Below are 14,097 nucleotides of genomic sequence, written 5' to 3' on the forward strand. Positions count from 1 at the left end.
TCTCGGACACTGAAGCCAGCTCTAACGATAAACGACCCGATTCCTTCAGAGAGGAAAGGGTAGCATCGTTGTAAGAGAACGCTCGAATTCTTGCCCACCGGCTTGGTGAGAAGAGGAGCAAGTTCCGAAAGGACCGGAAGTGGTGCCTGGGAAGTGCCAACGATGCTATAACGTGCGAGAATGCCGAGGCAAGGGCAGCTTCTTATAGATCGTAGGCGTGAACGACACCGCCTGCTGTTGTGATGCTAACCACGGCTCTGCCGACGACCGAGCTTGAGTGTGAGCCAACAGCAGAGGAACAGGCAACTGTGCTATACCACCGCCCGCAGGGAGGGTTTAGCCACCAGTTGAGCCATGTGAAAAACCAAAAAAAGGATATTCTTCAAACCGGAAGTATTGAGAATAATCCTTTGCTGCCTGAAAATCATCGGCCGCCAAAGTCGGGCCAAAGGCAAAGGGTGTAGATGATGACGCGCCTTCGGGAAAGTACCGCGATGTGATTTCTGCCGCAAGTTAGATGGCGTCTCGAAGCTTGAACGGAAAAGTGGTACGTGCAGACTCATCTGTTGTTGACTGCAAGTCAAGAACAGAAGCAGAGTCACTAATCCCCAGAGAAGGCGGCCCAAAGGGAGCTTGACAGGGCATAGAATGTCCGTAATCAGTGTTCCCAGACAAAGCAGTGCAGTCGGCGTACCGGAAACGGTAGGCTCAACTGACCGAATGTTTTCTTGTACGAGCCCGTGCGTAAGCAGAGAGGGAAGGTACGAAGAAGCAGCGACTTCCTGTTGTGTGTCATCAACCGGAAGTGAAAAACCACCGAAGGAGATTCCTCAAACCGGAAGTATTGAGAATCATCCTTTGCTGCCTAAAAATCATCGGCCGCCGAAGGCGGGACGAAGGCAGATGGTGTCGATAATGACGCGCCTTCAGGGAAATACCGCGATGTGACTTCCGCCGCAAGCTCGATAGCCTGTCGAAGCTTGGACGGAAAGGCGGTACGTATGGACTCATCTGTATTTGACTGCAATTCAAACACGGAAGCAGAGTCACTAAGTCCCAAAGAAGGCGGCCCAGAGGAAGCTTGACAGGGCATAGCATGTCCGTAGTCAGCGTTCCCCGACACAGCAGTGCAGTTGGCGTACCGAAAATGGTAGGCTGAACTGACTGCATGTTATCTTGTACCAGACCTTGCCGTAGCAGAGAGAAGTGGTACAAAGATGCAGCGACTTCCGGTTGTGTGTCATCAACCGGAATTGCGGAAGTCACTATGGCCGAAGCCGGACGTGACAATCGCTGCTTGGACTGTGGCCGGAAGCCATGGCCGAGGGCCAGTCCGTGTTCCTGTCTATCTGCGAAGCGCACGCAATCGACTGATGAAGTAGGAACACACATACCTTGCATGGAGTGACCATGCATTGACCGAGTCCCCGAAGGGACATGCATATCCGAACCACGTCTGTTAAGAGGTTGGAACGGTAGAGGCCGGTCAAGAAGAGACCCTTCCCCGAAGGGAGAGTGCCAAGTCGTGTGAGTTCCGGCACTACCCGGAACATGCACACTGTAAGGCAGGTCTGAACCAGAAGAATGTGACATCATCGTCGAGCCAAGTCGGAAGCGCCGGTGGACGAGGCGGAAGCAGCACCACTGCCGACCGTAGCAGAAGGAAAGGGCAGCGACGCCATTGAAGTTCTGCCCCCCACAGAAGGGTGAAGGCGGGAGACGCTGGGTGGAGAAGAATTCTTCTCTGAAGCCACCATGGAACGAATTTCTGGAAGCAAAGATGCAAGTAACGATGCCACCAGAGAAGAATGATCTGGTGGCACAATGGCCGGTTGCAAAATGGCCTGTTGCAAAAAGGCTGAATTCAAAATGGCCTGAGAATGAGACTGAGTTGCTAACACAACACTAGAATCTCCCGGAAGAGAAAAACAACCAGAGAAAATGGTATTGTTATCATTATCAGAAAGATGAACAAGTCAATCAATCAATATGAGGCTTATATCGCGCGTATTCCGTGGGTACAGTTCTAAGCGCAGGGATTTATTTTTTTATTTTTTATTTTATTTTTTTATTTTATGCAATTTATATCGCGCACATATTCAAGGCGCAGGGATTTATTTATGCCGTGTGAGATGGAATTTTTTTTACACAATACATCACGCATTCACATCGGCCAGCAGATCGCAGCCATTTCGGCGCATATCCTACTTTTCACGGCCTATTATTCCAAGTCACACGGGTATTTTGGTGGACATTTTTATCTATGCCTATACAATTTTGCCAGGAAAGACCCTTTTGTCAATCGTCGGATCTTTAACGTGCACACCCCAATGTAGTGTACATGAAGGGACCTCGGTTTTTCGTCTCATCCGAAAGACTAGCACTTGAACCCACCACCTAGGTTAGGGAAAAGGAGGAGAAAATTGCTAACGCCCTGACCCAGGGTCGAACTCGCAACCTCTCGCTTCCGAGCGCAAGTGCGTTACCCAGACAAGTGTCTCCGCCGGCTTCTATTCTTTGCTTTAGAAGAACCTTTGCTAGGAGTGCTCTTGACCTTGAGCCTCGACCGGTCGCCCTTATCAGTGTCAGCCATTGCTGAATAAAAAAAGTCAACACGTGCTGCTAAGTAATATTAATACCAGCAGGAACGTAAAATGGGGTCGAAAACCAAATTCAAAATCAAAATCAAAACCAAACAAGAAAGATCTCACCCAACAGGTGAAATAGGAAGACGGCAGGTGACCGGTAAACCTCAAGCTCAAAGGCAAAAGGCAAAAAATCACCGGAGCGAAAAATACGACGACCTGATCCGCAGAGCTGAAAAAGTCGTATGATATGTCCACGTGTGATCACGCGGGATGTTGGCAATAGCGCCACCTACGGCAAGGGGGACAACCCACGTAGACTAACCAACTGACTAACTCACTGAGTCAGTGTTTTTCTAAAAGGGTTGCTTCCCTTAATTTGACGGCAAGCAATTTTTTCAGACGATAAGCATCTCAGACTAGGTCAATGCATATATGTGATTCGGAGTAAGAATATGTAATTTAATCCTTCTTTAAAAGTATGGGTCGTACATGACCCACATCATCCGGAGTGTGTAGTTCAAAGCGTGATCAGATGAAGGCTAAAACCATACGACAGCGACTAACTCCGAAAATTAAATGCGCTAATAACAAATAGAAATATTTTGCTAATATTTTGTCTGTGATAACTTCAGAATGTGTTGAAACAAGTGTAAAATAATTAGAGAAATCAATCAGACAGACTTTATGATACAGAATTTTGAATATGATGACATGCCAAGAATCAGATAAACGAGCGTTGGGTAAATGAATGTGGTATCTGACTGGTCAATTACAATCACAGGACTTATGTTGGAAGTGGTATTAATCCCTGGTTTAGGTTTGTTATAATAATGTGTTTCTGTTTGATTTATTTTAAAGTGTCTTTCCGATACATATAGCTTAATTACATGACGTTTTTGTCAGCTAAAATTAGATCAGTTTATCGATTCGCATGAACATATTTCCTGGAGCATCCAAGTGATTTTAACCTAAAAATGACACAATGCCGAGTCCACACAATCACGTATAAAAAAATTTAAAACAATTGACGGATCATCTTTGCACAGACCTGCAAAACGTACCATTACCCCCATTTTGAAAAATGGCACCAGAAGAGGTAAAAGTGATGGTACACTGACAATTAGGCATGTTGAGTGATGTAAGTGCTGTTTCAAAGTGTTCACAATCTGCTATGTCGAAAAATTATAGATATCTTCTTCTTCTTCTGCGTTCGTGGGCTGAAACTCCCACGTACAGATTTTTACGTGTATGACCGTTTTTACATCGCCATTTAGGCAGCCATACACCGCTTTCGGGGGAAGCATGCTGGGTATTTTTGTGCTTCCATAACCAACCAAACTCTGACATGGATTACAGGATCTTTTCCGTGCGCACTTGGTCTTGTGCTTGCGTGTGCACACGAAGGGAGATAAGCCACTAGCAGGTCTGCACATAAGTTGACCTGGGAGATCGGACAAATCTCCACACTTAACCCACCAAGCGGCCGCGGCCGGGATTCGAACTTACGACCTTCCGATTAAGAGGCCGACGTCTTACCACCCCGCATCAGCGCCCGTCAATTATAGATATAATTATACCTTAAGAAATCTTAAAATTATGATACTCTAGTACAATTATTCATATTCGGCTGACAGGTTTGTAGTCATGATGCTCTTGTATTAGTCTCACATAAAGTACATACTTGATATTGCTTCCACTAAGGAGCAATCACTTGTTCTTGTTCTGCCTGCATATACAAAAAAGTCTATGCGCAAAGATAAATGAGCTATAAGACTTACTTGAAATAAAAAGAAGTAGAGATGGTAAAGTAAGACAAAGAGAGACAATAGGCATACCAGTGTCAGCCTACAACGTCCCATAAACATAGATTGCCACATAGCCTAAGAAACACTGCTAGCATGCAAGAAAGTTGAATGATATTCTAGGTTGATTAACATTATTCCAGATCTTTGGGCAAGTTTGCTGATTCACTAAGAGGATCAACGTTGAAGTACTGCACCTGCGAGTATGACAGCTTTTATCCCCTTCCACTGTTTCTTTCTTTTTTTAAACATTTTCCTGATTGTGAATGACAAATAACGTGCCTGAGTGGCATAAAAGAATAAGTATTTAGATACTGATATTTATGGAGAAATGTTACTCTTGAAAGTGACCGAATAAAGAGGGTGTCAGTGTTGCACACATTGACACAGATTAAAAGTAAGTGTTAACTAAAGGCTCACACACACAGGATTTAATCTCTTACCAGCATGATTGTGAGAACCTATCCACTGACATGAGTAAGCTGAGAATGAGGCGAGACCACAGTCGACTGGGTACATGAGGCATGGCATAGAAGCGATGCAAACTACGACCATCCTGACTGCATGACAACTGCAGACCGGGGGCTACTTTGGGCAACAAGCTGGGCAACAAAAGACTGAAACAGAAAAATATCAACGTTGCCCCTAAAGGTTCTGCCATAACACAACTAAATGCTCCAGAAGCGGAACAAGAGAATGTAGGTGAGAAGAACTAGAACACGATAGCAATGAAAATGTACTCACCAGAACAAAATAGCTAACATGAACAATCAAACACAAACAGAGACCGGTTTCGACATAAAATTAAAGGAGAAGAGACGGAAAGAGAAAGAAGAAAACCGGCCAAAAAGAGGACAGACAGTACCTAATGTTCAACTAAAAAAAACTAAAACACAATAACACACATAAGATAAAGAGTATGTAAAGAACGAAGTCTTGGTTAAGAAGATAAAAGGAGGGGAAGAAGGGAAAAGCTATGAAAGAAACTGCAAAAAGACCAAAAGACAGTGGTGGTGATAGGGGTGGGGGAAGAGAGAGAGAGAGAGAGAGAGAGAGAGAGAGAGAGAGAGAGAGAGAGAGAGAGAGAGAGAGAGAGAGAGAGAGAGAGAGAGAGAGAGAGAGAGAGATCAAATCAAATCAAATCAAATCAAATTTTATTTTACGAGGGTTGTGGCATAAGCAATATAAACGAGCTTCTTTTCAACCAGCCCTCGCCCAGAGAGGGACTATTCTAATCTTTAATACATATATATATATATATAATATATACATACGTAAAACAATTACAAAAGAGAGAGAGAGAGAGATGGGGAAGAGGAGTACACAAACACGCACACACAAACACACGAATACGTACACACACATGTACAAACACACATACACACACACAAACACATTATTTTGTGAAGTAGATGAGCTTTCACTTGCATGTCTATCATGTAGTAGCCGACAGCATGGAAGTGAAGTGAAACTGGTTTGAGTCAGTTATGGCGAACATCGGTGAGATGTTCACCAAACCGAGCTTTGAGGGAGCATGATGTCTCTCCAATGTCTTCACGCTCCCTCAGAACCTGCCGTTGCCACCATCTGATGATAGCGACCACCTATTCATAACATTCATCTGTCTAATGCGACCGCGGGCAGTCAGTTTCGGTCCCAACTGACAGTTTCAACCTGTCTTAGACGACCATCTATTGTCTTTATTCTTTTAACTGTACCATCATTCCTGTATTAACTGCTAGTCATACACCACATTCTATCCCTAACTGCTAACGGTACCGGTCACTTCTGAGTGCATTCAGGCTGATGGAACTGAGTCAGAAGGTCACTTTTGCTGTTCTTTGGCAGTGAGTTGTAAACACAAATGCAAGTACCACATCTGTATGAACAGAGGGGTGAAGCTCTGAAGCTACATCTCTACAGGAATCCTATATGAAATCTATAAGAATCACACATGAAACCTATAGAAATCCTATAAGATTTGTTGATGCACTCATATAGGATTTCTACAGGATCCGGCCCTATCTCATTCGCATTTAAAATCCCTACACACAACATAGATGAGCAGACCTATATGAAAACTAAGAATTCAAAGTGTTTTTCCTATAGCAGACTTATAGTTTAATTTTATACGGGACAGTACAAAGGATATGTACAACCTGCAGCACTTGCATAAGCGCGGGACAAAATACCTGTCTTGCTGAATGCCACCAATGTCAAAATGTTTGAGTAGCTGCAGAAAAAGCCGCATGATGTTGCTGGGAAAGCCTGCCTGGCTCAGACGCATCATCACATCACCCATGGGCTGCTTGTAAGAAGCAGACCGTGACACACCTGGAGGCTGCAAGCAATGTTGGTAATTAACATGTCAGCTGGCATTCTGTATGTCCATCCATACATCTTTTTAAACAATTTTGGCCTTTCTTGTAAATGAAATATTTCAGAGCTCTACATTTGTACTGAAACAATAAAATCAAAGTGCAGTACTTCCAGTGATTTAGTATTTATGAAATAATGAGAAAAGGAAAGTAAGGGGAGTTGTCTAATGAGGCTCAAATATAGAGTAAGAGAGGTCCATGGTGCAAAAACCAATCGTAAAAAGGGGGAAGTTGTAAACATGCAGATGGGGTGGGAAAATTGGGTGGGGTGTTAACAGAAAGTTCCACTGTATTATTATCAACTTAAGATTAACATTATTACTGCTACTTCTTTTGTGCTGTGCATTTCATAACTTCTACACTTCGCAAATGATGGTGATGATGATGATGATGAAAATGATGATGATGATAATGCAATGATGATGACGATGATGATAATGATATAGTCATTTGCACACAAAAACAATGCCTAATATGGAAACATTAGAGAAAAGAGATAGAAAGAGATCCAATTTTATTTTACGATGGTTGTGGCATAAGCAATATAAACAAGCTTCTTTTCAACCAGCCCTCGCCCAGAGAGGGACTACTCTAATCTTATATACATATATATACACAACATTTACAAAAGATAAACATAAAAGTAAAAAATAAATAAATAAAAAAGCAGAAAAACTATTCACAGGACTATATACACGTTACAGGCTTTACACAAATTCTTACGTTATCATTGATCATAACGTAAGAGAGAGAGAGAGAGAGAGAGAGAGAGAGAGAGAGAGAGAGAGAGAGAGAGAGAGAGAGAGAGAGAGAGAGAGAGAGAGAGACTCACAGAGAGAGAGAGAGAGACTCACAGAGAGAGAGAGAGACTCAGAGAGAGAGAGAGAGATGGTGGCACAGTTGTGTGTGACAAAAGAGCTGCACAATGCACATACCTTGAGCACTATGGAAATCATGCTGGCCAACCAGTTGGGATCCAGGAAGTAGATGGAACTCAGCCCTTCTGACCACACATCATAACGCAGGATACGTCCCAGCTCCACCCATACCTTCACAGCTGCAAACATATTATGTCTGATTTGATTCAGAGCATGTTGCACTGAGTCTTCAGATCTTTTAACCCTCTCGCATTCATAATGCCCCAGATAACCCTGCCCGAAATATATTCTTTTGTTCGAAACACATTTTCCCATACATGTACATGCTGGGACATTTTCATGCTAGACCTTACCTTGTCCTACCTAGTTTACTCACCCAAACAAAGCTTGTTCAGTGAAAACTAAGAGGTTTCTCAATTACAATGGTCATAATTATTGGCTGACTAGTAAACTTTTCTTTGGTGGGAGAGACATAAAATTAATGCTGTTCTTGTTCATGCACAACTTGCTCTTGATCACATGGTGACCTTGATTGCAGATGATACATTGTACGATAAACTGGGGCAGAACTGTAAAACAATATTTTTCAGAAAAGACAATGCAAGATCACATGGTTAGGTTTGGAGAAGTTTGCAGTTAAGAATAATTGTGACATAGCGAAGATAGTGACCCAGATAACAGGGTAATGTTAGCTGCTTGAAGCGAGCATGGAGGCTGGCCACACGTGCGCCGACTGCTACAGCCGATGCCAAGGATGTGGGGCCAAAACATGCTTTGCCCAATGACACTGAGTATTTTGTTCTTGTTTTTGCGGTTTTTTTAGCATTACTGTACAGGAACCATCAAACAGAAACTATAAAACAAGATGAAATGATAAAACTGAGGGCAGGTATAAAATCTGTCTTCAATGTGACAGTGTGACACCCACAGACAGCAAAGGTTAAACAACTTCAGAGTTTTCCTTTTTCAAGGTGACTCTACAGAGTGTAATACATTTTTCATAATTACAATGCTCAAAATTATGCAGAAGCAGCAGCTCATAACAGTGGTAACAACATTGATGACAATGCTGGCGACCTTGTTGGTGACAAGGACTGTGACATTATAAGATTTACCAGTTTTGGGGAAGATGACCCATACATGTTGTTATCCTTAACTTCCTTAACTGAAGGGCTGACAAAGATCATCTTAATATAGAGAAAAATAACACATATGAAAATAGAAAACACTGAAATTGCCAAACCTTCATCGATGTCATCAAACGTGTCAAAATCAGCCGCAGGCACCGATTTGATGACCATGTCAAACTCCTCCTGTGTGAAGTAAAGAGGACGCCCACTACCTCTGTGCTGTTTCACAACCTCTGTCAGCTTTCTGTCCATCTCCAAATAGCTTTGTGGCAACTACACAAAAATTAGTAATACATAATGGAGTGTTAGTGTAATAGTCTCCTGTCCGCCCAGCCGACCTTCCCCTTGACCCTGCTTGTGACCTCGATGTTTGATGCCCCCGCAAGGGGCACGGTACTCTCTAAGCACCCAAAACCTCAAAGAGAGATAACTGGCGGAAACCTTCCTATTGTAGTCTCCTGTCCGCCCAGCCGACCTTCCCCTTGACCCTGCTTGTGACCTCGATGTTTGATGCCCCCGCAAGAGGCACGGTACTCTGTAAGCACCCAAAACCTCAAAGAGATAACTGGCGGAAACCTTCCTATTGTGATCTTCATATAATCAAGACGAAGCCTCTGGTGATCAAGTCAGCAAAAGCAAATGTGCATGGCACAATAAACATGCAATGACATTCACAATAACAAACTCCAAGCAAAGTGGAAACCGCATGGAAACAGTCTAAATCTGTCGAACTCACAGAATGAAACTGAATGCACTATGAAGACTGCCAATGCCCTAGAGGCAAGAAAGCGCTTACGCAGCACATGAAAAGCGTACTGGCCTACTGATCGCTTGCAGTGTCAAAGCCAGTATATATATAGCACAGAAGTGTATGGCGCTTAACAAAAAAGAGCGCTTTTCTTTATTCTTTTTAATATTCTGAGCTTGTTTTTAATCCAAACATAACATATCTATATTGTTTTGGATTCAGGATATGATAAAGAATAAGATGACATTTTTGGATCGATTACTACAATTTTAATTTTGATTATCAAAATTTCAGTCAATTAATTTAATTGAATAATGAGGGAGTTTCACTTAAAGCCGGATATGATGTCATCAAAGACATTTATTTTTCGAAAAAATGAAAAAAACATCTGGGGGTATCATCTGGAAGAATTCGTATCTAAAGTTGCATGACAATCTGCCCACTAGTTTTCTATGAAAAAAGACGCTCTACACACACACAGGTTCAGACACACATACACCTCCACGCTTCGCCTGGATTCCCAGTCATTTTCAAAACATTTAGTCAAAACTAATAATACCTTTGCTGTGAGGGCATGAAGCTTAAACTTTCTCTTCTTGACTTAATGTAAAAAGGAGCTGATTCTATATGTCTCACCAGCTGACCCACAGTGAACTTGATGGGATGAACGACCTTGACTAGTCTCAAGCTAGACATATACACTGTCTTCCTTAGATTGGAAACATCCTGCTTCAACATATGTCGAGTGACAAAGACCACAGAACAAAGGTGTGGGAACATCTTCTGCCCATCCTCTTTGGGGTAGACGCCCACATCTCCCTCAAGGTCACCGTAAAGATTGTTGATGTCCATGTGGAACTGTTGAACTTTGCCCTCCACTTCTGTGCTGAGGATGCGATCTTTGAACGTTGCCACAATGATCACACCCACTCTCGCCAGGCAAGACTGCAAAGGATCAAGATTTAAATCAAAATTCAGACATGTAGAAAACACGCAAGAATACTTGTACATTCTTACAGAGAGAAGAAACAGAAAGAAAAAAATCACACACAAAAGAACAAATGCATTAAAGGTTAAGTTTTCAGCAGAGCACTCCCCTCCACTATACAAGTTGTTGGTACAGACCTTGATGTTACACAGCCACTGGGATAGGCCAGCAGTCCCCTCTGTCATGTCCCACACAAGCAGGAAGAGGGAGTTTTCACTCCACAGCACGGGCTGAATGGCCAGCAGCTCTGGATTGCCTGCCAGCTCCCAGATACGCAAGGTCACGTTTGGTCGGTCATTTTCGGCACGCTATTGACATAAAAATGTGATGTCATATCTTGCTTGTTTATAGTGTTGCTTTACAGTGCCTCACGGGCTAACATTTTCTTTTTCTACAAAGATAAAACAGCCTTATTTCTCTGCAAGTGCTAGCACTCAGTATAACGTGCGAGAGAAACTATACAGAATCTCTCAGTTAACCCCTTCACTGCCCAGCATGTACTAGGTACGTGGTCATATTTGGTTTGTCATACGCCCATACACGTACAAGGTACGTGGCATTTACATCAGCACTTTTCAGGACATTTGTGAAAACTAAATGGGAGGTAACCACTGTCCAACTTCTTGTAGGGGTTTAAACACAGTTCTTTCCCATTGACCGTTCAGATAAGTTAGTACCACGTGGTAAAAACATTTTTAGAAGTTTTTTCCGATCTATAAGATTCAAAATGGCGGCCGAAAGTCGGACATCAACTCGTAGACCTGTTTTCAAATGATACATTGTTCTGGAAGCTCTACAAGAAGTGATTTATGAATTACCACACAGAAGAATGCTGTTATGGGCTGTAATGTGAGTACCTGATGTTTGACACCAGTCTTAGCTGTGTTTTCTGCGGTTTTACATGCTGCAGTGTGTGTGTGAAAGTTTGGAAACTGTAATTTTTGACAAAAATGGTCATTATATCGATTTTTACTATAACAATCACAAACAAAGTCCAATGATCATGTTATCAGATAATAGCCAAGGGTGTAAGCAAACCACATGCCAAAGATCTAAGAGATATCTCAATAAATTATTGAGCAGTGAACAGATTAGTGAACCTACCGAAGAAAGCGAAATTTGCCCTGGCGCACAGCAATACCAAAATGCTGTTATACTGTGGCAGTAAAGGGGTTAATTAGCTTACAGTTCTCACAACTTAAATGGATCGAAACCAAAGTTCAATGGTATATTAAATTGAAGACAAATGGTTTTCTCCTCATTCTAAATGTACTTAAACACCTTTTCTACATTGTAATGAATGGAAATTCAACCACATCATGTTCCTATTGCGAATTCGGCTATATCGCAATGACCTCCCTCCCCCCAAAGAAAAACAGGACCAACCTTTTACCGATGCCAGCAAAAAAACAGAATTTTTGTTAACATTTTCACTTGTCTATAGTCTGGCTTCAACACAAATGTTTACCCTTTTGGACTTGTACACAACGGGTCAAACTTCACCCCCACCTATACCCCACCTCTTGTGGTCCCAGCCTAAAAACAAAACAAAAAGGTCAGTTGAGGATCGAGTCCAAATACCCTGACTTCAAATAAAATGTTAGGCCAGAAAAATGTCTACATGTTAAAACTGTCAAAGGGTTGACCAGCCATGTTTCAGATAAAACATAAAAGTGCAACTGTGGCCGATCGAAGACTGGGGACTGGAAAAAAAGGAGCCCACTTGCCATGTACATGCCGCACTCAAGGTTAATTGTGCCACAGTTTGGTATGGCCAGTTTACTGTAGACTTCCGCTGTCCCACTAGCCGTAATCAAGGTCAATTATGTAACCATGGCCAGTCAGGCATGCAATTTATCTCTTGAGACAGACTAATTGTCGTGGTCTGCCTCTGATTCTTTGGACCTCAAAGACAGTGATTTGTGGAAGTCTATAGCCTTTATGTTTCCTGTGATGCTGTGCAGATGTATTTTCAGCCACTTGAGTGCAGTCATCGGTGAAAAAAAAAGCACAATACTTCGCTCAGACCTTTTTTCACTAACTTCAGAGCAGATGTTGGTTAAAAAAACCATGAAGGATAGAAATCCTACCAACTGAACCTTGCAGACAAATGCATTTTCTTTTAATTTGGTACTTTGCAAAATTCAATTGAGTTGTAATCATGTTCATGAGCTGTGTATTTTCAAAGAGGAACAGACATTGCCAAAACACAGGACAGACGTAACCCAACGCATCCAAGTGAATTGTTAGTTACCTACCTTACGTGATGTTAATTCTGGAATAAATTCAAAACCATCTGCTCTACTTGACATTCATCTGTATTTTTGTCGCCTGCGAGAATAGCTAGAAAGATTTGAGTTTATAACCTGCTGTGCTGGAAAGATCTTGCCCTTGTTCATAATTATCAAATCAAACACATGTACATTATTTAGTTTCTTAAAATCCTCAATGTTAGACTGTCTCATGACATACAACCAACCAACGAATGCATATGAGACAGACTGTACCAATTTCATGGCACACTTATGTGAGTCAATGAGCACACGTAGAGTGCATATATTTTCATACTGCTACCACTGCATAATAATTCTCATGTATGTCAAAAAACCTGACTTGCAGAAGTCACAATATAAAACAAGAAACAATCAACTATTTCTTAGTCAAAGGTATTAAAAGGCAAAGAGACAACTTACATCTTTGATATTGATGCCACTGGCAGATTTGAGCAGAGAGGTCGTGACGGTAACGGGTTGGTCTGATAGCTTCACCTCCCTGGAGTCACCCCGTGTCAGGGCTTCCACCACAGTGCTCTTGCCTTTACCCTACACAAACAACACAAACAAACTAAGGACTGATGCAACTTTTTCACTGCTCAGAAGGTCAAACTGTTTTAGAGGTTCTGTGTTTTAATCAATACACAAAAAAGATAGTACACACCTTATGCAAGCAAAGATTCCGAAGCAAAGCCAAACAACTCACATTGTATTACATGTTCCTTAATAGCTAGACTGTTCATTTTCACATTGAGTCATATTTTGACTAAATGCTTTCCGATAGACCTTGGGAGATAAGCTTTCATTTTTCTTAATGCCTGCTAATTTTCAAAATTTTCTGTTCAGTCTGATAGGATACATCTTTATTTTTGAAACACTTCTGGCATGTCACATAACAGCATAACTATTGTCTCAAATGACTTACGATTCTGTGTATGTTTTACAACATTTGTTAGCATAAATCACTAAAAGTTTGTAGACAACACATTGAGGAGTTACAGATTCAAAATGTACAGTTTTTGTCTCCTATTACCGCTGATGGGGTCTATGTCGACCAAAAGAGTGGGATTCCCTGTAGTTGGAGTTCCTGTAGTGGGATTCCCTGTATACAGGGAATCCCACAGGGTCTAGTACCAGTAGTGTTTCGCTGATATCGCTGAGAGTCACGTGATGCTTAGCGACATCGGTAGAATTTGATGTTTTTCAATCTTTAGTGATAATTCTTAGAAATTCGAGTATGGTTTGCAAGTTTTATTGAAAAACTCTAACCTGTGGGATTCCCTGTATACAGGGAATCCCTCTACAGGAACTC

At 42.0% G+C, this 14,097-nt stretch overlaps 1 protein-coding gene across 2 annotated transcripts in view; it reads right to left on the minus strand.

Moving 5' to 3' along the window:
* LOC138975935 (leucine-rich repeat serine/threonine-protein kinase 1-like) overlaps nucleotides 1-14,097 on the minus strand; it is a 99,262-nt gene that overhangs the window by 40,354 nt on the left and 44,811 nt on the right. For both annotated transcript variants that reach the window (XM_070348706.1, XM_070348714.1), the window contains exons 14-20: nucleotides 13,206-13,334; nucleotides 10,650-10,820; nucleotides 10,161-10,469; nucleotides 8,890-9,049; nucleotides 7,704-7,825; nucleotides 6,583-6,731; nucleotides 4,834-5,007 (exon numbers count right to left, since the gene is read on the minus strand). In XM_070348706.1, the coding sequence (XP_070204807.1) occupies nucleotides 4,834-5,007; nucleotides 6,583-6,731; nucleotides 7,704-7,825; nucleotides 8,890-9,049; nucleotides 10,161-10,469; nucleotides 10,650-10,820; nucleotides 13,206-13,334 (1,214 nt within the window). The remainder of the gene's footprint in view (nucleotides 1-4,833; nucleotides 5,008-6,582; nucleotides 6,732-7,703; nucleotides 7,826-8,889; nucleotides 9,050-10,160; nucleotides 10,470-10,649; nucleotides 10,821-13,205; nucleotides 13,335-14,097) is intronic.

Source organism: Littorina saxatilis, linkage group LG1, assembly GCF_037325665.1.
Source record: "Littorina saxatilis isolate snail1 linkage group LG1, US_GU_Lsax_2.0, whole genome shotgun sequence".
Lineage (NCBI taxonomy): Eukaryota > Metazoa > Mollusca > Gastropoda > Littorinimorpha > Littorinidae > Littorina > Littorina saxatilis.